The 26,718-nt window shown below is 51.3% G+C and overlaps 6 protein-coding genes across 6 annotated transcripts; 2 read left to right on the forward strand and 4 right to left on the reverse strand.

The window, feature by feature from the left end:
* Positions 1-1,020: 1,020 nt before the first annotated feature.
* UCRPA7_2837 (putative ras small monomeric gtpase protein) lies at positions 1,021-2,136 on the forward strand (the record flags this gene model as incomplete). Its single annotated transcript, XM_007915380.1, has 8 exons — positions 1,021-1,043; positions 1,110-1,141; positions 1,216-1,242; positions 1,346-1,425; positions 1,483-1,505; positions 1,559-1,587; positions 1,642-1,899; positions 1,958-2,136. 8 exons carry the CDS (start codon positions 1,021-1,023, stop codon positions 2,134-2,136), a joined length of 651 nt encoding a protein of 216 aa, XP_007913571.1.
* A 1,231-nt stretch (positions 2,137-3,367) lies between these two features.
* UCRPA7_2838 (hypothetical protein) lies at positions 3,368-4,568 on the reverse strand (the record flags this gene model as incomplete). Its single annotated transcript, XM_007915372.1, has 3 exons — positions 3,368-4,392; positions 4,446-4,486; positions 4,540-4,568. 3 exons carry the CDS (start codon positions 4,566-4,568, stop codon positions 3,368-3,370), a joined length of 1,095 nt encoding a protein of 364 aa, XP_007913563.1.
* Positions 4,569-11,339: 6,771 nt separating this feature from the next.
* Positions 11,340-12,431, reverse strand: UCRPA7_2839 (hypothetical protein; the record flags this gene model as incomplete). Its single annotated transcript, XM_007915393.1, has 1 exon — positions 11,340-12,431. The coding sequence occupies one exon, from the start codon at positions 12,429-12,431 to the stop codon at positions 11,340-11,342; it is 1,092 nt and encodes a 363-aa protein (XP_007913584.1).
* Positions 12,432-14,772: 2,341 nt separating this feature from the next.
* On the forward strand, positions 14,773-15,953 carry UCRPA7_2840 (hypothetical protein; the record flags this gene model as incomplete). The annotated part of the gene is made up of 2 exons (XM_007915367.1): positions 14,773-15,680; positions 15,734-15,953. The coding sequence occupies 2 exons, from the start codon at positions 14,773-14,775 to the stop codon at positions 15,951-15,953; spliced, it is 1,128 nt and encodes a 375-aa protein (XP_007913558.1).
* Positions 15,954-21,436: 5,483 nt separating this feature from the next.
* On the reverse strand, positions 21,437-23,060 carry UCRPA7_2841 (putative s-adenosyl-l-methionine-dependent methyltransferase protein; the record flags this gene model as incomplete). The annotated part of the gene is made up of 3 exons (XM_007915374.1): positions 21,437-21,505; positions 21,562-21,827; positions 21,890-23,060. 3 exons carry the CDS (start codon positions 23,058-23,060, stop codon positions 21,437-21,439), a joined length of 1,506 nt encoding a protein of 501 aa, XP_007913565.1.
* Positions 23,061-25,063: 2,003 nt separating this feature from the next.
* UCRPA7_2842 (putative methyltransferase domain-containing protein) lies at positions 25,064-25,880 on the reverse strand (the record flags this gene model as incomplete). The annotated part of the gene is made up of 2 exons (XM_007915407.1): positions 25,064-25,529; positions 25,582-25,880. 2 exons carry the CDS (start codon positions 25,878-25,880, stop codon positions 25,064-25,066), a joined length of 765 nt encoding a protein of 254 aa, XP_007913598.1.
* Positions 25,881-26,718: the final 838 nt, after the last annotated feature.

Here is a 26,718-nt window from a genome sequence, read left to right on the forward strand (position 1 = left end):
AGTCTGTGGCCAAAATAACTTGGGACGAAAGGCCAACAGGAAAAGAAGGACGTCAGCCTCTCTCGCCTCCGCAGAATCGCCGCCACGCCGCCTGTGTCTTAGTAGAGTCCACCTCTCCTTGCTAGGCATCGTCGGGCCTCTTCACTGGTCGGTTGTCGACAAGGAATCGTTGAGCCACAAGCAAATCGTCACGTAGCTTGTACGCCGGTCGAATTACGAGTGCCACTTCTCAGCTTCTCCGGCTCGGTCTTCGTATGACGACTCTTTCTCGCAACCTGAAAGTCTGACTCTGAGCCTAACTGAAAGTCTTCATTCAACATAATAACCACTGTGGCATCCTCTCGGATTCTCTGCCGCCATCTGCCACATCTTTCTCCCTTTCGGACATCTCTATCTTTAAAGCCTCGCGTGGCCGGCCACCTGGCGTACCGCCCTGCCGGACTCTTGTGATTATTTGGCACTCTTATACCCTCCCCTCCGAAAGCCCAAGCTCCAGGCCTAAGGTACGCCTCCGGGGACAAGCTGTTTTCCGCTTGTGTGTGCGTGTGTGTGTGTAGGGTAGGGAGGTAGCTACCTACCTGCCTTAGCCCCTTTTTCTATCAATACAGGCTCCGGCCCCCTCTTCTTGCTGCTGTATCCCACACATTGCCCTGAAATTCACCCACCTCGGCCCCCGCTTTCAGCCTCCGAACACAGCGAGGATTTGCGCTCCCACGCCTTGCTCCCACCACCCAGCAAGGAAAGCTTGCACCTGGAAGGGAAAACCATCACATTCCCCCCCCATTCTATTTCTGCCTCTAATTAAACCTCCGACCTGAACACTTGCATGACGGCGGCTATTGATCTACGCGGCTTTCAATTCGCCCTCTCGGCGGCTTTCTCACTCGCGGAGTGGACAGGCGGCGCAGGTCTAGGCGCAGGAGGACTGCTTGATCAGGCTGGGTCAAGTTTGCTCACCTCGAGGACCAGACACAGTGAACAGTTCGGGCTCGGGTTCACACCGGAGGCATCACCTGCGCCATGGGTCCGAGATATCAACCCTGGTATGTTGCATACGCTCTCTTCATACAGCCAAACTAGCACAACTAACATCGCCTTCAATATTCTAGTCGTGAATTTCACATCGTCGTCCTGGGAGCAGGTGTGTTGCCGAGCCATTTCAAAGCTCCCCCCCCAAAAAAATCACATGCATGTTCCGCTGACAACCCCTATTAGGTGGCGTGGGGAAAAGTTGCTTGACAGGTACGGCTGGCCAGATCCAGATCCCAACCGACCCTAGTCCAGTCTCTGGGATCCCACACCACAATTCATGCACGTGCATATCAGCTGATTCGTGTTACCACAGCCCAGTTCGTCCACAATGAATGGATCGAGAGCTATGATCCGACTATCGAGGACTCGTACCGGACACAAGTCTCCGTCGATGTGAGTTTGCTTCAACGCGCCTCCGCAATTCCCCTCCAGCACTAACATCATTCGTAGGGACGCCAAGTGGTCTTAGAGATGTAAGTAGCTCCAAGGGCTAGAACCTTCCTTGGACCTTTTCTCACAGTCACAGCCTCGATACCGCAGGAACGGAGCAGTTTGGTAGGTGCCGTCGATACCCGAGCAGCATGAGACGCTTTGCTCATTAGGCTTTAGTTGCTATGAGAGATCTGTACATGAAGACGGGCCAAGGATTTCTTCTTGTATTCAGCATAACATCGCCATCCTCTCTTTCCGAATTATACAATCTGCGAGAGGAGATAATCCGTGTCAAAGACGATGAGAACGTTCCAATCGTTATTGTAGGCAACAAGGCCGACCTCGAGGACCAGAGGGCCATCGCCCGAACGAAGGCGTTTTCGATCTCCCAGCAATGGGGCGCACCATATTATGAAGCTAGTGCTAGGACAAGAAGTTAGTGCCCAAGATCAAGATGCTTTCAATAATCTAGATCTCTACTGACCTGCGACAGCGAATGTGGATGAGGTCTTCGTAGATTTGTGCCGGCAAATGCTGAGGCGGGACGACGTCCACCAAACCATGCTCGATATGGAGGAGGATGCTTACCATACCAAATGGGACAGCGGTATGGTAGGCAAGAAGAAGAAACGAAGCAAACGACGAGATCACGGTAAATGCGTCGTCTTATGATGCAAGAATAGGGCGCTTTCAGAACGTCTCTGCAAACAGAGACTCTTACGACAGGATGCAAAAAGAGAGCGAAGTCAAAAAGGGCCAGACCCCATGTGTGAACAGTCCTAAAAGGCGTTTGCGGCGTTTTCTTCTTTTCTTTTCTGGAGCTACATCTTGCACACACCTTGACGAAGAACAATCAAAAGTCTCACGACTGTCCTTACGGTCTAACTTTCCTTTCCTTTCCATTCACCGTTGTTTCACTCCTCACACAGCATTGAATATCGAACTCGCGCAAGCAGCACAATTCACGGGCACCATTCTTCTTTTTAGGCATGTCATATCATTTCAGGAGCATCTTCAAGGGCGGAACTTCTTCAAACCTACGGATAGGCGGGTTTCTCTTGGATGGAGCAAAGGGGCTGCTATTGGTTCTTCCGGATCCGGTAACATCTACCAGCATTTGGCCTGACAACAGCAGGGCTTTGACGGTATTTTGACCTGGATTTGGTCTGCTCTTTGGGTGGACTGGGGCCTTTTCTTCGACGTAGATAAGATAGTGGACCGATTTTACGACACCTGACGACTTTTATATCTCTTCACTATACAAATTTTCTCTCCTGACAGGAGACTTCAAGCTCTAAATCCTGTTTCACTGCCTCTCGCTTTCAATGTGAAAAACACAGAGAACTACCTCAGTATTGGCATTACTTCTTAACCGCCTCAGACTGGTTCTTCAGCGTGTGCCCTGAGGTGACCGACAAACAAGGCTGATTGAAGCGAATCACATGGCACCATCCAAAAATCCAGGCAGTGTTGAGGGATATAGATTGTATATTGCAGCTCTGTCCCGCTCTATAACATCAACAGAACCGATGCTCGATAGGTTTCTATCACACCATTCCTCAGTACTTCATGACAAAAGAGCCACCCCCTTCCAGTATTCTGACCCTAAAGCGCTGAACGCACACGCGCCAATACACGCTATATCCAGTAAATAAATACTTATTGTGTGTGCGCGCGCGTCTGAGGGAGAAAAAAAAAATTCTGTTTGTACAAGTTATCAGAGAATTACACCGGGGTATTTTTGGAACTCCCTTCTTCCAGCCTATCCTTCCTCCCTCTCGTGCTCCTCGTCCACACCATCGTGCGTGCCCACATGCTTCGTGGTCATGACGTATAAAAACAGTAATAGCATGCTTGCATGCCTCGCTATGTACAATGCTCTCTTTTCTCACAGATCTATCGTTCATTCCGCAAATGGTACCAGTCGTCTGTCACGGAAGCGAAACTTGGCCGTCTGAGTTCCGCCTACAGTGCCCTGGCCGACATCGATCGCCAGATTAACAAAGTCGATCGTGTTCCCATTTCCGATACTGACGTTTCTCGCCTGGTCAGGAGTCACCGAACTGCCCGTTCCCAAGTAGCTGTCGCTAGCGCTCGTGAAGAAACGCTGCATGGCATTCTGCGCCGACTCGGCATTCGAGAGGGTCTCTTCTTGGAGGACGAATAGGACCGCAACTCTAGCAAAATCCAAAATCTCCTCCGTGACCATGAAAGAATCAGTTGGGGTGCTCGTCGCGGTAGACGTTGTAGGCGTGATAGTAGTGGTGACTGTCGTCGTTGTAGTGGGTGGGATGCTGGTCTCTCCTGCCGGGTAGGAAATCGTGGTCCCAAAGACGGTAGAGAATGTGCCGGCACCATTGGCTGTCTGCAGGGCATCCCCAGACTTGTAGTAGGTGGGAACGTCAACCGTGACCGTGGTTGACTGCCCGGCCATAACCATGACAGTCACAATAGCCACGCCGTTGACAACGTTGACGCCACTGGCAGCGTTATTGGTGTTCTCGGGGTCGGTGACGATAGCATTTGCTGCGCCCTGTCGTGAGCTCTGCCCATCAAAGGTGACAAGCGCATTTTCCGCAACACAGCTCAAGTTGCCGGCGTTAAACTTTGCGAGGATCTGTGTGCCCGAGAGGGCGATTGAGAAATTAGTTGCCTGCTGCACGAGGCGTGGAATGGCGTTGCCGAGAGTGACATTATTGATATTAGTCTCGCCAGCCAGGTTGGCAGTGGTGCATCCGTCTGCGCCAGCGACGGTGCAATCAAAGCCAGTAAATCCATTGGTACATATACAGGAGCAGATGCCTTGGTTGACGACGTTTGTACCGCCATTGGCGCAAATCAGTTGATTCTGGCACTGCTCAAGCGCTGGTTGAGCGTCTTGACCAGCATTTTGCTTTCGAATAACGAAGAATTCCAAGGGAATGACCACTGCCGCAGCAATGATGATGAGTACAATAAGGACGATGAGCAAGAAGCCCCACAGTGGTAGGCCACAACATCGGCGACCCTGTTTCTTTGGTTCCTGTGACACGCTTGGCCGTCTCTCAATTTGCGAATTAGGCAAACTGCTCTGACTTCGGTTGAAGGCCGCTGGGAGCGGCCATGACCCTACTTGGTCACGAAGACTTTGACGGAAACTTCGCCGCTGATTTATTGGCTGCGCAGGAGGCGGGAAAGCAGCGAGCATATCAGACAGGCCTGATTGATGCTTCTCATATTCCGCTGTAATGTTGGTTAGCCTACTGTCAATTGCTTGCAAGGGGTTTGACTGACTAGAATATTCCTTTTCGCCGTCCCTCCCACCGTCGTACGCTCCAGGGAAGTCACTCAAATCATCGAACCGGCTTGCAGGTCGTTTTCCTCGTTCCAAGCTCGCTGCTAATCTCGTTGCTCGCCGGATCAGATCTGGCAGACTTGTCAAGCTCCCTCTTGATTCTGCCTTCCTCACTGCATCAATGTCCAGCTTGGGTGGTCTCCGGATGGCAGACAATCGACTATATGGCCTGCTTCCTGGAGGTTGAGGAGAAACAGACATCCTTCTGCTTGGGTTGGACGGATCGGAAGCGGTTGCCGCATCATAAGCACTGAGAATCGCATCGGCCGTCAAGGCTGCACCAACAGGTGTTCTCGTTGTGGGCACCGTTGAAGATGAGCTCGACGAAGCATCTAGGTAGCCAGTACCTTCGTTAAAGGGTCCCGTCTGCATGGGTGATGGGCCAGGCCGTGGTGGCATATCTCCTACTTCCAATGCCTTTGACGATGTCGTTGTCACGAGCGACGCCTTCCCCCTCTTGCCGATACTTGCGCTCCTAACCAGTCGGCTTTCGTCTCCTTCCTCATCGTAAGGGGATTGGGCGCTTTCATCTACCGTAGAATCGTCAAGATATCCCTCTGGATATTGCGGACTTGGCCCTGGTGATGGCGTGCCCCAGCTTTCGGGCATCGCAGCACTCGACGCGAAAGAGGCATGCGACCTCGACCGAGGGCTTTCTTCAGGAATAGGCGAGACGAACGACGCATTTGAGTAGAATGACGACGCGCCACGCCTCGCTGACGGTGGTGGACCAAGATTAACACTTCTCCTTGGAGGCGCTACCGGCGGAGGCGGAGGCATTTGCATTGGTAAAGGAAAATCTGGTATTGACGCAAGTGAAGACAGCGTAGATGGTCGAGACACTGAAGAAGGCGTTTCAGGAACCGCAGACAGGTTTCCGTCTGACTCTCGCACGTTTTGTGGCGTATATTGAAATGACGGAGTATGATCCTGTATCCTTGAGCCATCTAATATTGAAGGCACCCTACTCGGACGGGGCGGTCTCTGTGGCGGTTGTGATCGTCCTGGAGGTGGCCGGTACGGCTCTGAATCTGAGGAGTCCGCAGGAGACATCAAGGGTCCCGCCAAAGGCCATTGAGCGACAGGTGCCGGCCGTGAGATTGGAATGCCTATTTGACCATCCTTCGTCTGCAAGCCAGGTGGCGCCTGGAGTCGCGGTATTCTTGATTGCCCAGCACTTGAAGGGCCAGGCGGTGGCCGTCGTGGTATCGATTGCTGCGCTACCGAAGGTTGGTCCATTCCCTGCCGCTGCACAAAGGTCGAGAAGTCTTCCCTGGGCAGTCCAGCCTCAGCTCTTTCCCTAGCCCTCCTAATCGATCCTGCTGTCGACGGCCGATCCATATCTGCCCCATTTTGAAGTCGACTCATTGAGCCGTGGCCAACTCAACAGCTCTCGACGGGGCATATGAATGCTCCCGAGCTCTCCTCCTCCCTTTACCGGACCTCAAAGAGTTTGTTGCTACCTCAATTGCATATGCAAGATGCCGTCCCGACGCTAGACAAATCTGTCGCCTCGAGCTTTCCGACTTGTCGAGGGCACGAGGTGTGACGAATACGACGAAAATCTGCTCCGTAGCTTCCTTTGTGCTCCTTCGCAAACGTTGCACAAGTTCACTTCCGATAGGTAAACGACTGGACGGGTATCTTAAGAAGCAAGCAGATCAACTTTAAAGCAAAGGTTGTGAAACCTGCGCTCTCGGACAAACGACAAAAAAAGAAAAGAGAGCACTCTATTTTGATGCTGACAAACGAAGAAGAGAACGGCCGGCTGGTTCAACCTGATCAACGATAGTGAATGAAAGCTGAGAAGATTAATCAAGATCCAAGGGTATGGGCAGCGCGAATCCCAAGGATTAGAGAGTCTGTGGAGAGGGAAAGGCGTATGTCAGCTTGGTTTCGGCTTGCAAGTGGCGTATATGGAACAAAGAGGATGGACGACAAGCCCAAGATGCCTTGTTAGGGAGACGGTCTGCGTGGGCCGAAGTCCCAGGACCAAGCTGCCTATTCAGTAGCAACCGTGCAAGGCAGGACGGGGCCTTGGGAGGGTCGCTTCGACCAAGGCCAAGTCCGTACAAGGGACTCTTGAACAGCCGGGTCGCAGGTAGGGGGAGCCAGAAAGGAGATCACGTACGCTTGGTGTTTCGAACGCTTGGCACCAGGACCAGTTTCTGCGGCGTGTGCATGCACAGACCACGGGCAGATGCTCCGGTCTACCAGAACGGTGCACAAAGTCTCCCAGGAGGTCTGGTGAGAGTGTCGAGCAAGTGAAGAGGCGGAAGCGCAAACGAAGCCGATGCAGCAGCGCTTCTGCTGTCGCAATTGCCTGAAAAGCGCAGCACAACTAGCAGTTTCTCAACGGAGGGAAGAAAACGAAAGACAAAAAAAGAGTCTCGGACGGGGGAGGCGGAACAGGACAGGCGTTGCTGGTGTGGTACGACCCGATGGTGTTGCTCAGAATTCGGGAGGTGTTTCAGGTCTGCGGGACAGTCAAGGCCTAGCCGTGTGGACAGCAGGACCCCTTGGTCAACGTCTGAAGAGGTAGGAGATCAAGAGGAAATCAGGCACACGCTTGCAGGCGTTCGCACGATGATGAGCAGAAAACTGGCAAATCGTGCGGGTTCGGTCGACGTCTGTTTGCGCACTTGTCGGCGAAATCCCAAAGTGGCAGTCCGGATAATGTTTGTGTTGCTGGTCTCCGGGTAGAGCCTCTGAGTGAGGTCGTTTGCGTGGGTTGCTACCAAAAAAGAAAGGACGGCGATGTCTTCAAGACCGCTCGAAAAGCCAGGTTCCGGAACGAGAGACAAAAGAAGGTTGAGACTTGCAATCAATTCGCTCGGGACGGCAGAGGAGGAGAAAGTGGTGTCGTCGTCAAGCAGCCGGCGCGGGAAAAGCGAGAGAGCCCAGGACGCTTACACTACGGGGGAGAGCGAAAGAGAGACAGGAAGAACAAATGTTAGCAAGCCCCCGGGTCCCGGGTGGTGGGCAGAAGAAGACAAGGCCAAACAGCAGTGGTGACAGGGGGCTTGTTAGTGCAAGAGCTCGGCTTTCACTAACACGAGGCCACTGCCATGGCAGGCCACAATGTCACGTTCAGGCGACGTGAGAGAAGGAGGAGAGCGAGCCGGGTAGAGTGGAAATGAGGCAGGCGATCAGTGCATCTGCCACGGGTTGTGCACTTTACGATAGATTGAACAGCGACGCTAAAGGTGGAGGAAGGAGAAGACCACTATGTACGCTGAACTGACCAGGTTCAAGGGGGCGCCGGGGGAGCTTTCGTCGCTGTTGTAATCCTTGCTCAACGTCCCTGTCCCTGTCTGTCGCAAGAAAACACGAAAGCCCCGTTGCCAGCGGGCTTACTTATTAGTACAGTACGTGACGGCAATTTAGTCACATCGAGAGTCGAGATCGAGAGGTGCAAGGCGACGGGCACTCATCACCTCTGCTCGAGTATCATCTGATCCGATGCGCTGGGCGGGCGGACTCGCTTGGTCGAATGTGAGAGGCCTGCAGCTCTTCGATCGCCAGCCAGGTTCCAGTTTCTCTGGTCTTTGGGGAATAGCAGCTGCCTGTTGGTGAGTTAAGACAAACGTTGAGGTCGACGGGAGTAAGGAAGCATAGCGTCATCGTGTCTCAGAGCGCTTGACTTCATCGGTCTTTGGCCGTGTGAATGGCTGTCTTTTTCCAGCAGGCGCGAATCTCTCTCGTGGCGCGCATCGCCTGGATGAGGAAGGGATAGTCTATGAAATTGATATTTTTGGGCAGTCACAGCTTGAAATGAGCGAGTGACATCTCAAGCAGCCTCCAGGGGCCACCAGCAGGCCTTTGCGGCGGTCGCGTACTGTGGATGCAAGATGCAAGATGCAGGATGCAAGGTACCAGACAGTCCAATACGTACACCTCTTGTTGAGGAGGAAGGAAAAGGAGCTTGCCATTCGTCATTCGTTCTTTCCTGCCCAGACACTTACAGGTGTGCAAGGTGCAAGGTGCACCTGCAGCCAACCCATAAAATGGAGCAAGAGAAAGAGCAATCGATTCGAAAAGTGCGTCTTGAGGCCGAGGCCGCCATACGAATCAACAAATGAAAATTCGACAATAGGAACAGAAAGCCCAGGAGTGCCTAAGAAGACTAACGTTAGCATCTCAGACCCCTGCGTCGAATCACTCGGTGGCTTGGGCTAGCATCGCTCGCATGGCCCCCGGTGGTGACAAGGGGAACTGGAAACACTAGCGCAATGAGCCAACAGAGTTGCAAACGTTACCTTAACAGTATTTTGGTCTGGTGTGGACCCCCCTTTTCCAGACACAACGGCTCCCCGTCCTTACTATTATTCTCCGACACTAACATTCTCGCCATACTACGAATAATACGCTGTTGCGCTGTACACGAAGTGCTGGCCGGATGGGGAATCCATGCTGATATTACAAGGACCCTCCTCAATAAAATCAAAGCCGCCAACACGGCGCCTTTCCTCCAATTTCAAAAGCATCGCGTCGTAATCACAGCAGCCGCGCAAGAACCGCGCAACTGTTCACCACTGGCAGTTTGAGATGTGAGTACTGAGTACATGTGCATCTGTTGCCTGAGAAATCAACCGTATGGACTGGTCTAGTTTCCGTGGATGAATGGGTAAATCCCCACATCCTGCAGAGAGACGGATGGACCAAGATGAAACGGAACAAGGAACCAGATGGTTGACGTGAGGTTGCAGCGCTATGGTCCAAGTCAATTTCCTACTGGGCTTATTGCCGAGCACTGTTCAGTACAGCGGTGTACTGCACGTGTACAGAAGAGTACAATCTCAGCCGTTGGGACCAATCATTTAGTCTTGATCGTAGGTGTCTTACCATCGTTCGACCGTTTGGACTGGACTGGATGGTGCAACCCATCGAGCCATCCAAGCCAAAGTCGACGACGCCTTGACACACGCGCAGACGCAGGACCTGTAACATCTGACAGACTGCATTCCCACTTGGAGGTTCAAAGCGCCGATAACGATCCCACCCTTTAACTCTTCGGTATCAATGATATCGACGACTGAGAAATCTCCGTCCTTCCCCCCTGCCCTCGAAAACCCTCCTGCTCGTTCGAGATCGGGTTTAATTACTGGAGAGCAAGCAATCCAGGAAAACAAATCTCGTCCCACGGTCTTCGAAATTGCTTCCAGAGAGCTTCCTAGCCCGGACCTTGCAAATCATCAACTTTGCTGTCGAGTGGATCCTAAAATAAGCTCAGCTAATCTCCCTCTTACACGCGACATCCATTCCCTCGAAAGACATTTTTCCACGCATGGTGGCTTGACCCCATTCTCCGTGTTTCAGCTTGAAAGTTGGACAGCAGGGCTCGTTCCGAGAGCCGAGACACACTCTAGCTATCACGTGTGTCCAAGAACTATGGCCCTTTCTCTTAGGACGCTTAGCCTGTTTGGCAGTGCCTTAGGCTAAGTGAAGAGATCTTTTCTGAAGACGAGCTGGCTTGCATTACATCGCCGTGAAGACACCGAGATGGGAAGCCGAAACGACCCGGGCCATGATATGTCGCTGCTGAAGTCTGCAGTCTGCGTGAGCCGGTATCAGATGTCTCAGGAGAAGCCCGTCGGTTTGGCAAACCCAAAGCTAGCATGACGCCCTCTACCGTCTTACTCGAACAACCAAGTCTCGAGCCAATGTGGATCTTTTGTTTCTTCTTATCACAGCAACGCGTCAGACGAAACAGATGAGACTTGAAAATGAGCCCATGGTCAACGAAGCTCTGGCTGAAGAGGCATTGGTGGGCCGACTACGAGACCGGACGACGGATAGACGACGGATAGACGACGGATAGACGACGGATAGACGACGGATAGACGACGTCTTTTTGGATTGTGGTACAAAGTTGCTTCTACAGCCTATATGTAACAAGCAAAAGCAAGCGCAGTTGCGATTTGAACGTTCTTGGACGTACGCTCTGTCTTGATCAGCCTACTGGCCCTTCTGAGTGACGAGCTCCTCTTCACATCAGAATATCCGACTATAATCGCACATCATGATGCTTGCAGGCGGGCTATCAGCTTACTGCGTACATGCAGACGAGCTGAAGCAAAGCGTGTGTGCTTGTGAGTTCAGAATCCAGGTGCATCGTGCCACAGATCTTCATATGAGAAGCAGATGGTGGTGCAGGTGATCTACAAACTGCATGATCTTCGCGATTCGAAGGCGAGCCGCCTCGTCTCAGCATCTTCGACATTGCCGTGTGTCAAAAGTAAGCGTCAAGAGATCGCGATCTGATCGACCATATTCTCGAATGTCGCTTCGCCAATTGAAGTCTCTAGGATATCGGCCAAGTCCCGGCTTGAGCACCAGTAAGGAGTGTTTACGCACAGATGTGTCCATGCAATTCAGATTTTATGTTACAGGTGAGTATTATAGACGGCATTGAAATTCCAACATTGCAGACGACAATGCAGCAGGTATGAAAAGAAAGAAAGCAAAATCCATCATCATTATCATTAGGGTATCATCAAGTTAGAACAATAAACCGACTCTTCAAAATCAGACACAAGGTTCAACTCCTCCCCCATCGCCATCCCTTGCCTTCCTTCTCAGTCTTCCGTCGTTCCATCTCCTTTTGCTCCGCCTCCCACTCGCTCAAGTTCTGCACCATCACCCATGACAGCCATCTAATCCTAAACTTCTCACCCTTCCCTTCCTTCAACTTCTTCCCTTTAAGGTGCTTCTTCCACGCCCTCTTCCTCCCACGCCGCGCCTCCTTGTCCGCTTGCCACGTCTTGCGCCGCACCTGCCACGCTCCAAACCGGTTCAACAGCCCCGTCGCCCGGTCCGGCGCCGGCAGCCCCTCAAACTCCAGCTCGGCGGCCCACTGCCTCATGGCCAGAACATTGCGCTCCTGTGCGCTCAAAGCGAGCGTCTCCTGGCCCAGCGGGGCCATCAGCGGCTCACCAGGGGCGATGTCCAGCACCGCGCGCATCTGCTTCGTGCTGACCACCCGCGCGTGCAGGCCTCGCGGGTGGAACAGCATGGCGTTGACGAGGGCCAGATACTTCTTGCGGCGGCTGCGCGCGATCGCCCATGCCGTGAGCGCCGCGAGCAGCGCAAGGCCGCCCGAGATGCCGTCTGCACCGTCCGCGGGCACGAAGGCTACGCCGAAGGCGAGCATCTCGAGGATGCGTGCGGCGGGGTGCGGCGCGCAGACGACGTTGAGGTTGTCGAGGAACGAGAGGAAGTCGTGCTGCGAGATGTCGTAGGCTTGTAGGCTGGGTGCCCAGGCCCGAGCGAAGGGAATGTTCGGTCCGGGGTTGAGCCGTGGGATCAGGATTGGCTTGTCAAGTAGTGAGTAGCTCCCAGCGACGGGCTGCGCTGCTGTGAGGAAGGCAGTCGCTCTGTCCAGGAGTGTTTGTTCTGCGATGATCTCGGCTTGCTTCTCGTCGGCGCCAGTGGCTTTCTCTGCCAGAGCGGCGTACTGTAACGGACCATCTTGGACGGCAACATCGTATGATGGAAGTTCGACGTGGTTATCGTTCGTAGATGATTCAAGACCAAGTGCATTCAGTTGTCGGTCTAGCGAGTCAATAGTGCTGGCTCGTGACGGTCCAGCAGGTGAGAGATCAACTCCAAGAGGTAAGGTTGTGGCTGCCATATTCGCTATGGTAGATGTTCTCAAGGCGTCGTGGGTTTGCTTTCACATGGCTAAAGCTTGCTCAGAGTGCAAGCAAAGGAGGCAGACAAGCGTCAACTATATAGACACTTCATTTACGCTATCAAACCCCTCGGTGAAGCCAGGTTCATATAATCAGTTTCCATCTCAATAAACCAGAACGTCCAACACCCAGAAAATAAGATGGAACAACGTCAGTCCATCTTCTAAGTGACTTACACAGCACTGGTTGGTCAATGGTGGAGGCGCAGCTGCGGGAGCGGGGCACCTTTAGAGCTCAGTCGGTCGCTAAAGGGGGAATGCTGCAGGTGTGGCTTGCTGGTCCGGGCACTATTCGATAGGCCAATCCCACCTCGATGAAGCTTCACGTTCCAGCGTCGTCCATTCAGTGTGAAAGGGAACGCGCGTTTTGCATCATTTATGGTGTTCACAGCCTCAGCCTCGTCTGTGATGAGTTTGATGAAGTCGTTGTAAGCTCGCGGTGGACGAGTTGAGGTTGTGAGGGTGTGAATAGTCTTCACTTGAAGTGCAATCTGAGAAGAAACCAGCCATGTGACCAACTAAACAACAAATCAATAACCCTACCTTTTTCAAATACTTCATCTTATAAGAGATTCTGAATTGCAGGGAGTCAGAGGACAGCAGACTTGAGGTATGCAATTAACCGAAGCACAGGACAGTTTGCATCAGCAGTGGGTTCAGTCGATATCGCTGCTATAGTCTATCCTGTGTAAGTGGAAGAGATGCTTCATGCTCAGAGGATGCCAATTCCATATTAAGAACCTTGAGCGACTCAAGATCGGAAACTGCGGTTGGAAAGCCAGATTATCGAGCGCTGGTTATAGTGAATTCGAGCTTCCACCAATATCTTACCTCATCTCATTGAGAGCTTTTGATACAAAACGAGCGTAACCTCGTTCGACGTACCCATATCTTAGCTCCAGCAGGATAGAGGTACCTCGGATATTGTATATCCTACCTTTAATCTAGCACTACTCTGGTGAGAGGCCACGATTTTGGGCATCCCAAACGGGCGCTGTTTACCCACGGCTATTAGATTCTTGACTACTTCAGGGACGTGGCTCACTAGCAGCATCAATCAATCATCGCACCGTAGTAGGAAAGCCCGTGAGAAACCTTCATAGCGTTTCTTTCCCCGAATTCAAGCAATTTGGATACTTCACTTTGCCGAAAGCAAGATTGACGCGCATTGGCTATGTCGGATGACGTGAAGTTCAAAACCTACTTACTCGACAACTTATCGACGCGGAGATGCAGTTTCGGAGTGACATAGGATTTTGCATGGATTCGAATAAGGCATGAGTCGAGGGAGAAGTCATTGAATGGCCGACAAGTCATGAGTGCGACGTTGAGTGACCTGGCCAAGCATGGACGCGACAAAGCAGCGCATGTGTGTAACCACTGGATAAGATTTTTGACAGAGCCAATAATCGAGACGAGAACTGGTACAGGGTTGACGTCTGCAGCCTGCCTGGCGGCTTGTGGCATCTTACACCGCCGTGTTGACCGCGTCCTTCAGATTTTGGACACAGCCCATAGAGAATCAGTACCTTCTATGTAGTAAAATCCATGGATGCCTCAGACAATAGCCCCAGGGCTGCTGCTTCTTGAGTATTCGACCGCAACACGACCCTTCTTTTCTAACCTCGAGATTGAAATATCTGCTCTTCAACCGGACATCTCTTCTCATATGGGTAGACTGCAAACTTCTTGATCGACCATTTCATTTCATAACGAAATAATATATACTCAACTCCCTTGAATTGGGCCGAGCCTCGTGGTAAATTGCAATCATCCATCGTGCATAATGGACCTGAACTGGGAGAGAGCGCTGGCCGCTTCGGTGACAGATCTTACTGGATGAAGATTACACAGACCAGAAAGAATGATGCATTGAGTTACCGTCTTGGAAGAGTCATGATTAAAATAGGAATTGTGCAATCATCTTGATGAGCAATATCCATGCTGAGGTCCATCTTCAATGCCTGAGGCATCGATTACGTCGACCTCTTAGAGAGTCCAGCGGATCACGGCAACGCTAACGCCACCCGTAGGACTGCGGGTTACGTGGAGTGGCAGTGATGATTTAGAGTGGGCGGGCGGGAATCCCACCACAGGGAGCGTGTAAGACAGCGACACCTCATCGCCTCAACCATCCATCTCCTTCTTCATCCTACATACAATCTTCTATCAACTTTCAACTTACGATTTCAACACATTCCATCACGATTTCGACCTTACACCGACATTCCTTTGATTTCCTAACTCTGACTGATAAAATCCGATACATCCGCCCAGCAACATGTTGCTGAAGCCCCTCACCATCGCCGCGGCTGGTCTCGCGGCGACCACGCAGGCATTCTTACTGCCTCCTGAGATCAGCGCAGCCGACATCGATATTATCGAGACACTTCCTATCGCAGCACCTACGACCGCAGAGAGTCAGGTTCTGAAGCTAGACTGCCCCAACTGCCCTCCTCTCTTCAAATTCCACCACGGTGTCGCCAAGGTGCGGAATGGCCCAAGCCACCTCGAGCTGGCCTTCACCGTCGACCACGAGCACAACGCCGACCGCCTGCTGCTCAACGGCTTCGAACTCTTCCCCAACTCAGACCCGTTCAACAATGTCTTGACCGCAGCCCAGGTTCCGGACGCTCCGGAGTCTAAGAAGCACAGAAAAGAGCACAAGGACAAGGAGGGCAAGGCTCTCCAGAGCCATCACAAATGGCGACCACACAACAAGCCCCAGAACATCGAGCAGCCTCTGGGCTTCAGCCTCGGGGTCCGCCCGGTTGCGAAGTCACCGCAGAGCGAGGATGATCAGCTGGAGTTCATTTCCATCGACCTGCAGATCATCGAGGTCGGCAACTCTTTCGTGGACGACATCCCGAACATTCACATCAGCCTGCTCCGGGCTCCCGGTGAGAAGCTGATGATTGGCAATATCGAGACCACCGACTCTCAGTCTCCCAGCAACCCGATGGACAAGCAGGAGGAGTGCACGACATTCATCTGCAAGTGGAAGGCGATCCTCGCTGATCACGTCAAGCCCAAGAAGCACTGTGGTGGCATGAAGGGCCACCATCACCACCAGGGCGCGCCCATGTACCGCCATCGCACTCACAGCTGGGGCAAGCTTTTCCAAAAGCTGACCCACCATATCGTGATTCCCGTCCTCGTGGGCATCGTTGCCGGCGTCAGCGTCAGCATGTAAGTTGTTTCCTCATCACCATTCAGCCTAGACATTGACTAATTCTCGCCAGTATCGGTATGATCGTTGGCACCCTCGTGGTTGGTCTCTGGCGCAAGTTCGTCCGTGGCCAGTCCTTCTTTGTCCATGGTCACTGCCGCCGTCATGCCCGTCACGCCGAGCACAAGGCTGCTCACAAGGAGGCGGTTGTCGAGGAGGAGAAGTCTGGCTTGATGGAGCATCAAGACCCACCTCCGTCATACGAGGATGAGGAGACTAAGATTGATGCTTAAACTTGTTCAGTCACAATCAATGTATACCTCATTTCAACATCAAAATGGTTTGCCCAGGAAGATGGCCTTCCATTTACCACTATGTTTAGAGAATAAGTTATCACCGGCGTTTCTTTGGAAGACACAATCAGGCATTGTCGAAGACGAGGCGCGGAGAGGGAAGGAAAGGATCCCTAAACTTTTTTCTTGTGCTTCTAGCTTTCTGGTATGTACCGAGTACCTACAGTAGGTAGTTCAATGTCCACACTCTTTTGACTCAAAAAAGAGGCAATTCCAGATCCCCCAGTGCACGGTTGACTGCAAATCGTGATGAAAACTAGATGGTATATGGCTATTACGATAAAGTGTTTTGTACCGGTTTGATCTATTATCAAGATGCCTCTGGTTTTACCTCTGCTCCCTACTTGGTGGTAGGTAGGACAATTGAGTTTCCGGTGAAAGCGCATAATGAAAGTGCATCCTAGGAACCGGAATATCAAATGAGCAGCATCTACACTAGTGAGGCTCTGGCTGTCTTCAATATGTGAAAGCAAAAGAGATTGCCATTTGCCAGATGCGACACAACTCCTTCAACAGGACCTTCCCTTCGCCCCTAGCCTAGACCATTGAACAGCAGAGAAATTATGCCTACAGAATCAGCCCTCGCCTCCCGCGTTTAAACTTGCGGTCAAGTGTTGGTTGGCAGTCGCTGCGAATCAAAATGGTGGAGGCTGTGCAATGCATACGGGCGCCCAACCTCTTGATGCCAGCCCCCAGGCACAAATGGCATCTCGAAAACTTAACTTCAACGATGCCTCTTCTCACTCTGGTATGCGAATGCAAATCTGAGTTTTGATCTCTGACGACTTTGTCTGCTCTTTTTGATCTTTATTTTATATTTGATATTTATGATAAATGTCAGACAGAATCCATTCTATACCATTTTGACACAGCTGCTCAATCAGCATCAACAAGGCTGGCCCTCGTCAGTCTCTTCGGGTACAATCTTCTCTATCTGTACCAACAAACCAATACTCTAACTTTCATCAGCTCCCACAGTGACAAGTAAGAAAGATGGACACTACGCAAAATGAGAACATCTCACGATGGAAAGACAGCCTTGGATTGAACGAAGAAGCTGATCGTGAAGATGGGCATATTGTTCAGCCCTCGCAGAAGCCGAGGGATCTCAAAGACGAGCAAACACTGGAGGCGGGTTTGACCTTCGATGAATATTGGGCATCAGCTCCAACGTCCTTATTCCCACCTCCGTTCCCTGACAGCTCTTCGCGTCGGAATTCTCTCACAACCTTCCACGGACTCGGGGATTTTGTAACTCCTGAAAATGACTTGACTTTCAGTGACCTGGAAATGAGTTGGCCTGCTTCTCTAAATAATGGCCCGACATTTTCGTTCGACAATGAAAGTGCAAACATCAAAGACCCCAAAATCTCAAGCCAATCTGTACCCTGGGTCTCTCACGTTCTATCCTCTCTATCTACAGGCGTCGAAGAAAGCATTTCGAATCGAGTGCCCCCTGGAGAAGCAGCGCCTTGGGACAAATCTACATCTTCCTCCTTAAAAAGGCGGGGCAAAAGGCCCCTCAAATATGAGGACAGAAGACAAACCGGACAAACTCGAAGCGTTGGTGCTTGTAGTAAGTTCTCAAGATATCTTCCATACCGATGGACTACGTAAGCCTAACAGGAGTCAAAGTACGATGCCGGGAGCACAAAATAAGATGTTTACCCGACCCAAGGGATGTTGCTGGTGACTGTCTCCCTTGCAAGCATTGGTCTTCTTTTCCATGTACACGGATTTCTAAGGGATCAACGGGTGCACCATCAACGATATCACTCGATAGACCTCCTCCGGCCATCTCCGATTCCGGCTATGGATCTATTATTCCTGGCTCCTGTGATCTTTCAAAGGACACTTCAGATTCCAAGCATATTGCTCCACATAGCAAGCCTCCCGACGAGCAAAATCATGATCTCATAGCGGGTTCACAGCATAATCAAGGCTTGTCGGATAATTTTGACCATGGCACAGTTTATTCAGATAATGAGAGTGAAGCTGGGGGGAGTCGAACACGAAGATACATCAATGAATTTGCTGAATATCTCTTCACTCAAATCCGTCAGCAGCTGGATGATGCGAACATCACACATATAGCAGAAGCACTTCCTGACTTACTCAAGATCTTCTCCATAAAACTGGGGTATGCCGTATCGACCCAAGAAGGCCGTACTGTGATGTATTTCGTGCATAAGTATCGAAAGTAGGCTTTCCATGTTCCAAATTCGATCTATCTCGTATTTACAAAACTAATGCATGCATTGCTAGTACTATCACCCAACGCCTCGTGGAAAGTTATCAAGGTGACGATGGGCCACCAGAACGCACCAAGTCTAATAACGACGGTATGAGCCTCGAAGATAAAATCAACTTATGGAGGCAGAGGTTGGGGGCTGATATCACGACCCAACCGGAAAGCTTTGATGGGATTTCAGAGGAAGATGAGGAAGACATGAGCAGTTTTCAATACCTTGATCTCATAATCGGCAGCACCGCGTCTAAATGGCTTCTGGGACGTCTCAACCAACAACTGCAGTCGGTGAACTCCGCAACAGCTATGTGCGGAATTAAGACATGTATCCTAGCAAACTTGCCGCAATGCCGCAAGATGAGCAGACGAACTGTACCCAGTAGTATCGATACAATGTTTTGCCTTAGGCTGGATCTTGATGCTTATATGAAGGAAAAAGGGTTCTCCGAACCTCCGAGCGAAATCCTTCCCAAGATCCTATGTCTCACCGGATCGATGAAAGATGCCCAAGCGATGACTATTAAACAATACATGTGTCAAACATGGCCAACAACGGGGCTGGAAATGATATCTATTATTCAAAACACACTACAGCGCAGTGCAAATGGATCCTCCCGCATCACACGTAAGTTTCGGTTCTGAATATTTTATATTGCTCACTCAGGCTGATTTGTTAGGCGTTCTTCCTGACAAAACCAGAATCGAAGCTTATTTGCCCAACAAAGAGTTAATTCTTCGGGCTATTGGCACGTCCTACTCTATCGCTGAGATTGGGGAGCAGTTGGGGTGGCTAGCATCCTCACTCAGGACTGTCCCTCTCTCGACTACAAATCACAGCATCCCACATACTTGCACCCCGAGCATCTCGCTAAGGGCCACGACTGATCTTTCGTTGGGTCAAGAGCAAGAGCATATACTTTACGTGTTTGGGTATGATATTGAGACGGAAACAATAGCCAGAGGAGGAGACATGGGCCTCCCTAACGGCCAATGTTGGCAATCACTCTTTCACAACCCGTCTATCGTCTTAGGGTACCCGATCGCCTGTCGACCAACACTTGAATCCGGCCTCGGACTTGAGATTCCTCTCGATATACTTATTGCGTTAGCCGATGCGTCTTCTATAACCTCCTTTCACGACAAGGCACTAATCAAAGGCTATTCGACAATGTTAATTCCCGTTCGCCAAGTTGACAACATGATAATATGGCACCTACTGCACAACGAAGATGGCAGCCGCATTTCGTATATTGACTCTCGTGCGGCTGATCTCACACACATCGACCCTTTGAATCTCGAGACATGTAGACACATCCTCGGGTGGTGCTCCCGTGCCAGAAGTTTTGTTGGTGAGAATGACCTCAATTTGCTGAAGAGTTGCGATTTTAACGGAATTTTAGGCGCCCCGGATGCAAATTACGACATCAAATGGTCTGGTCTTGGAAAGCCATCCGTTCGGCACGCTTGGGAGAAAATTACCATATCGGGAGGTAGTTTTGTCAACATCAACTCGGAATTCGTCATCGGAAAAAAGGAAAAGCCGATTTGCTCTAATATTCATAACGGCTACAAGTCGAGATTGAAGTTCATTGCGCAGCAATACGTCCTCCTATACGACGTGAATGATCGTCGTGCTTGGCTGGTCGATGGTCTCAGTGCATTACTTCACCTCGTGCGTGCCTCTCTTGAGCATGATGAGAAAGACGTTTTCAACGAGCACTTCCTGTATAAACAGGGTCAGTTACAAGAGGGCGCGGCGAACCGAGATGGCATGAGAGCAGCCATGGACGTTTTACTTCGCCCGGAGAACTGTGCAGTCCGATTATATGCCGATGACGTAGAAATATGGGAAGAAGAAACAATACAGAAGGTGGGCGCTGTTGCAAAGGAGAGCGAAGTGGTTCTCCGAAAGAAAACGACATTTTATTACTTCAAGGATAGAGTCTTGGAGATTTTTGCAATTCTCGAAAAGATGATCGACCATCTCAACTACACAACTTCAGAAAATGGCGTGGGATTCCGGCTCGCTGGCATGCCGAAAAACGTTCTTGAAGGGTTTGACTTCATGGATGTAGCTACTCAAAAAACCCCTATCCGACCGCACATGGTGACACTCAGTCTTAGCGAATCAGGCTGTGGCTGGACAGACCTCGCGCGATCACTTCACGCAGTCACTCTGTTCGGCAAAGGATTTGGCGATCTGATCCAACCTGTGACTGATGGGTGTCAGAGGTCCTGTGAAGACTGCGGGTACGGTAGTCAACTTCCTCCTGGCAAGGAATACCTTGGCGTTTCCGTCAGCCTCCTCGAACAAATCCTGGCAACTCGTGGCAGTACAGAGACAAATCCTTGGCGTCTGGTAGATGACATATACTGGCATACACCGGGTGCGATCTTTGAGGCATGTCAATGCTCAAATCATGCTGCTTATTCAAGTCGAAAAGCCAGAAATCGAGCTCAAGTCCTTCTATCTACCAAATATCCAAAGCTATGGGCCAGAACATTCGCTAGCCTAAAAGGGCTGAAAAGCGACGGAGCTGTCATGTTCTGCCATAACTGGAAATTTCCCCTGAGGTGGGGTCACCAGCCTCCGGCGGAGGGACTCAGCATCGAGTACGATTGCTCGGAGCCGAATGATCAAGCATCTGAGGAGAAAAGCACGGCTATCTCATCGACATCGGGTGATGACTCAACTGACAAGAATCCATCAGCAGAGCTCTCTAATAGCTCTACGGAGATAAATATCAGTCAAACCCCGCCTTCGACAATTGCTTCAAGCCTCATGTCGAGCGACTACGGTGCTTTGCAATCATCTCAGAGCGGCTCATCTAGTGGACCGCCTTTGACGATTGAAACGATGAATCGAAAACGAAAGGCAGAATCGGGTGTGCTGGCCAAGATCAAGTCCAAGATCGCACGCCTGGATCACGATTCGACGAAGGAGGCTACGAAAGGAAAGGGGGTAAACGCTGGCTTGTGAGACGCTGTTTATTTTGGCATGTTTGGATGTTTAAGAATACGATATACAACTTAGGTGTTCACTACTTGCTACTGTAACGAATATGGTGATTGCAGAACAGATCCACGATGACATGTTCCATTGCTTCCAGATTCGACGAGTCCCGGGTATCAAACTGCACAATATATCTGCGTAATATAACAACAAGCTCCGTATTTACTCACTCTGGCCCTCCCAAACTGCCTCGACAATGCTCATGCGGCAGCCTTTTGGTCGCATCACGCCCTATAATGATCATCAGCTATTATATCTCCGGTAAAAAGTCATCTGTCCAAACATACCTTGAATACAAAACCGTCACTAGCAGCCTTGAATAGCTCGCGGTACTCTGCCTCAGTACGCTCTTGCGCATTGAGCAGCGCCAACATCACCATATCCATACGACGGATGAGCTTTTCATCCCACGGATTCTCAGCGCCTGGCTCCCGCAAGCAATGGTCGTTGATGATGATCCGTGCTCCGGGCTTCAGGGCAGGAATGAGATTCTTCAGGATCTTAATGGCGAATGGAGTCGAGTAGTTGTGAATGATCCATCGGAAGAAGTAGACTGTATATAAATGGTCAATAAGCTCCCCCAAGATTGCCGACGGATTATATGTCATCACTTACCATCGGCACCCTTCACTACCTGCGGCGTGAAGAAATCATACGCCTGGAGCTCAATCCGCTCAGCAATCTGCGAATCCTCGTGGATCGGCTTGGAGATGCTGTCGATGGTCTTGGGAAGATCCTGCACGACGAATTTCATATTCTTGTACTTCTTCGCCAGGTCAACGCACACAAAACCCACACTACCACCGACATCGACGAACGTACCGCCCGCTTCGTCAATGGCCGTGAAGTCATATCCGCCGCCTTCCACATCAGTCAGATACGAGACCTCGTAGCCCTCTCCGCCCGTCAGACTCGTCATCGCCAGGCCCATTCTCTTGGCCCGGACGGGATCCTTGCCGAATGTCACGAACATCGGCTCTTTGTCGACGGTGTCAAACGCAAACTGGAAGCCTGCCTGCTTCAGGTCCGTGGCCTCGGGATACTTCTTGAGGGCCTGCAGCACATGCGCAGCGGCAGGGAAGATGTCTTCGGTGTTGAAACCCACCCATCCCTGCAGATTGGGATCCTCGGCGAGGACGCGAGAGGCGGCTGTGTGTGCGATGACGCCGGGCGACGGTTCACAGAAGATACCGTTTGTCATGGTCATGCGGATGACGCGGGCTAAGTTGACGGGATCGAGTGAACTCTTGGACTGGAGCTCTGACAGAGTGATTGTGCCATCAATAGGAACGAGCTTTGCAATTCCGTAGCTGTTGACAACCTGGATGGCTAACACGTCTAGGAAACCCCAGATTCCCCATCTGACACTTTCTCTCGGGCCCACAGCCAGTTCCCTCAACTGTCCCGTCGCGTGAATGATCTCTTGGCGACTAACGTGCACATCTGCCGGTAGCTTCGGAAAGTCGCTCGGGGCGTTGACATCAAAGCTCGGCTCGGGGATGTTGTTGTCTTTCATGTACTTTTCCAGCTTCTCAGCCTCGGCCACGATCTTCCGCGCCAGCTTCACCATCTCAGAAGTTGACTGAGTCGGTACACTCTCGGAAACCTCCGAGGTGGAAGCAGACTGTCTCGTCTCGCCATCCACTGCTTCTTCCTTGTTCTTCACGGGCGAGGCCATTGACATTGAGAAGGGTCGACGGCCCTGCTTCTTTGCTTCTGCGACTCGCTCCGTGTCGGGCGAGTCCGAGCTGGGGCGCTTCCAGGAAGCCCATTTGAATTTGCCCATTTTGTCTTGATGGTGACGGGGGTTGATGTATGAGACTAAGGCTTTGTTATATTCCTAGGACAGGAAAGCAACGCCAAGAGATTAAGACTTCTTGATAGTATTTGAGAGTACCAAGAGATTTGAGTGCCTTCTTATCCTGTCTTGCGTCGCCTAGCGCGCAAATGTCAAAATGAATGCCGATAACAAGAAATCACCTTACGGATTTGAAAGGAGCGCTACGCATGCATCAACTGTGGCATTGATCAGCAGCAGATTCCGTGGGCTCCGTGTAGGATGCTCATCACCTTGTGTAGCAATTTGGCGGTTCCTTTGCGACTTCAGCAATTTATCAACGATGCAACCACTGAAACAATGCACCAATTGATTCCCGAATCGCAGAAAAGTTGATGGAAACAAACGAGTATTGACAGACGGATGAACGTTGAGAAAGCAGCTGCACGAGAGGGAGCTCGAGTGGATCAAGAACCCGTTATAAGGTCCGGCCCGAGGCCACGGGTCTGATAAGAGAACATGAATCGCTGCGCAGTAGCCTGTCTCGCAGGGGAATAGCTCGGCCGCCGTGGTGGAGAAATAGCGCATTGGAATGGAATCACCTAGGAGCAGGTAGCTTCGGTAGAGAGGGAGCTAGAGTCGACCTAGCAGTGTCTGGGCATCGCATGGTTTGAACTCAAGCCTGTGCCGTCCGTCTTCCCCGCTCGTCGTTGATTCCTTCTGGGACATACAGTGCCAAAGGCGTAGGGAAATACCCAGGTAGGGAGGAAGCGAGGATTTGGTTAGAGCTACGCCGTTATTGGAAGTTCAAAGCCGTCTGCTTCTTGCTCGCATGCGCCATGGCGGAGGATGGATTGGATGCGGTGAAGATTCGAAAAGCCACGAACCCTGGATTGAGCTTCGAAGCCAAGGCCGAAGCTGATAAAAAGAAGAACGTGGCCCGCGTGTTCTTCACCGGCCAATAATTGGCCGACCGCTGTAACGTTGAAAGAAGACTAATTGCAGCGAGACTGAACAAAGTTCAGCCGCTCGACTCGGACATTTGAGAAGCTTTGTCGGGCAGCAACTCTTCTTCACCTTAGCAACTCCTCAAGTCCAGGGCACGGTGCACTAAGCATATGGCTTCGAACCTTGAAGATCACGATTGTCTAAGCAATGCAGATAGTTCAGCCCAAAAGTTGGCAAAAGCCGGCAGTAGCTCCGTGTCCCCGATGATCAACCAATTCGCAAGACGTCTATTATCCCACAATTGGCCATGTTTCTCATCATTTGTTCTCTTTCGCATTCCCAACCGCATGGTTTGAAGCCTTGTGCCTTGGATCTTCTGCCGTGCAATCTCGCACACATACGCCACGCTCTGCCACACAGCGAAAATAGATCACGAGCCAGATCATGTCTCAACTCTGTCACACGAAACATACGATAAAGTTTCGCGGGGCTGTTTTATTCGGTTCTTCGCTTCTACGAGGCTTGGTCTACCCTATGTGAAGTGATGATGCAACTGTTGAAGCTGAGGGGTGCTGTCTGGTAATCCGGTTCGGCCAGGCTCAAGCACATGACATGGACGGAGGAAGGTCAGCACGGCATGGCCCGTCAGCGGGACCACCACGTATTAGACTCAAGATTGCCCAATCAGGCTATTTGGAGATCTCAGATCGGCTATGCAGATTGAGGGTGCCGTCCCAGACTGTCGGGACCTGTCAGCATGGGTGAGATCCTTCGGCAGACCGTAGCTCGGGACGACAGCCCGGACATTCAACGACAACTCTAATTTTCTAGGCGAAGTCTGGACGACAGTCACTCGAGATGATTTGCACATAGATTTATTGCATAAGTCATAGCCTAGCTGTCAGATGACATCGTGATGGCCTCTTTTTAACCCTACATCTCCGGGTATCATGTCCTAACAGCAATCGATCGCCCATTGCCCAGTGAAGCCTTTCCATATTGACCATCCCGTTCCGTTAAGATTGAAAGTCTGGGCGTATTAACCTCGAAACACACAGTACTCATCAGTACAAATGCTCTGGTTTCTGTCCGTAGACAATTCGTAGAGGCATGTACATCAAGCAGGAGTTGTCATGGTACGCCTTACGCACGCTGACTAGAAACACCTCCACTTGCTCTTTTGTCCATTTGCAGCCTCGCGTCAGCGGGCCAAGCGCGATGGCCTGGATGCCGTCGAGCAAGATTGTCCTCCAGTATAGCCCGACTGTCTTGAGAACCTTGTTCTTGGGCCAGGTCCCGATGGGGACGTGGAAGACACGCTCAGAGACATTGATAAAGCCACAGTCTCGCATCATGTTGCCCAGCCGATCGTCAGAGGCGGCATGAAAATCAACACCCAGATTCGTTAGGCCCTCGTTGATCAGTGCCCAGTACTGCGCCACGGGATGGTCGGGCTTCATTTTGCCATTGTCGCTGATGGGGTAGTGGTAGATCTCCTGAAGCTCGATCCAACCGCCAGGTCGAAGATGTCTAAATGTTGTGGTTAGCAGTTTACCTTCGCGGCCAGTCGCTGTCAACTTACTCCAGGGATCGCCTAAATAGTTTCGGCCAATCTTTGATGGCCATTACTGTGTGTCTTGAGTGGATGTAGTCAAAGTAATTGTTGGGGTGCAGCCACGGGCTCTCGACATCATCAACCATGAAGCGGACATTTGGCGGTACCCATTCTGGCTGGATGGGACTGAGGTCGACCCCGAGGACCGTTGCGCTAGGGTACTGGTCGGCCATCTCGATAGCCCATATGCCTGTGCCGGTACCGATATCTAGGATCTGATGAGGGTTATCACCCAGGGGAGCAAAGTGAAGTTGCTGACACAGCATTTTCACCATTGCGTGTTTCATGTCTTCTCTCTCTTGCTCGACGTCGTCGTTGGGAAAGTTGTATCGGCCTTCCCGGAATCTGTGATACCTTCGACCATTTTCGAACGCGTAGTCGCGCACACTGCTTGCTAAGGATGTTGAGGCGGCAGTCACTGCGTCAGAGGCATAGCCTCCGTCCGAAGCCTCGTCGCTGTCAACAACGATATGGCCATCTTCGGCTTGTGCCACCGCGTCCAGGTCTTCTTGCTCATCTGCGGTAGTGTAGGGAACCTGCGGTATGGCTTGGTGTTGACCCTGTATATCTGATGGCACGGAGGAATTGCTGCTTGGGATTTCGGATTCAAGGGTTGCCAGTCCAGTAGATGGCGATGAAGTGCTAGAGATTTGTGCTGATGCGGGCTGGAGAGAACCTTCACCCTCCACCTTGGGTTCGACGTCAAGCTGCTGGGTATGTATGTGCGGCGGATGTTCTACTTCATTATGATGCTGAGCATCACCTGCCGTGGAAGTTGGCTGGGCAGCCGCTTGGGGTTCGTTCAAGGGCTTGTCATCCTGGGACGGGGCGTTGGGGAGAGGCGACCCAATTCGTACGGGGTCCATCTTGTAGTAGTAGTTTCTTCAGGTTCTCAGACTGCCCAATCGGTTCTCTCTGGTTTGACGGAGAACAAACTGGAGGAGCTCTGGAAACGAAAGAATCTCCTCACACCTGCAATGTGATGTGACAAGGACCTTTCTGGTATAGCAATCTCATGGCGGGCATGCCGTCACCAACGAGCACTTAGGAGTGACCAAGAAAAAGTTGGTAAGTGAAGAGGTCAGTAAGTTTGGCCAGAGCAGA

This window comes from Phaeoacremonium minimum, assembly GCF_000392275.1.
Source record: "Phaeoacremonium minimum UCRPA7 unplaced genomic scaffold PA7_03_scaffold_212, whole genome shotgun sequence".
NCBI classification, from domain to species: Eukaryota; Fungi; Ascomycota; class Sordariomycetes; order Togniniales; family Togniniaceae; genus Phaeoacremonium; species Phaeoacremonium minimum.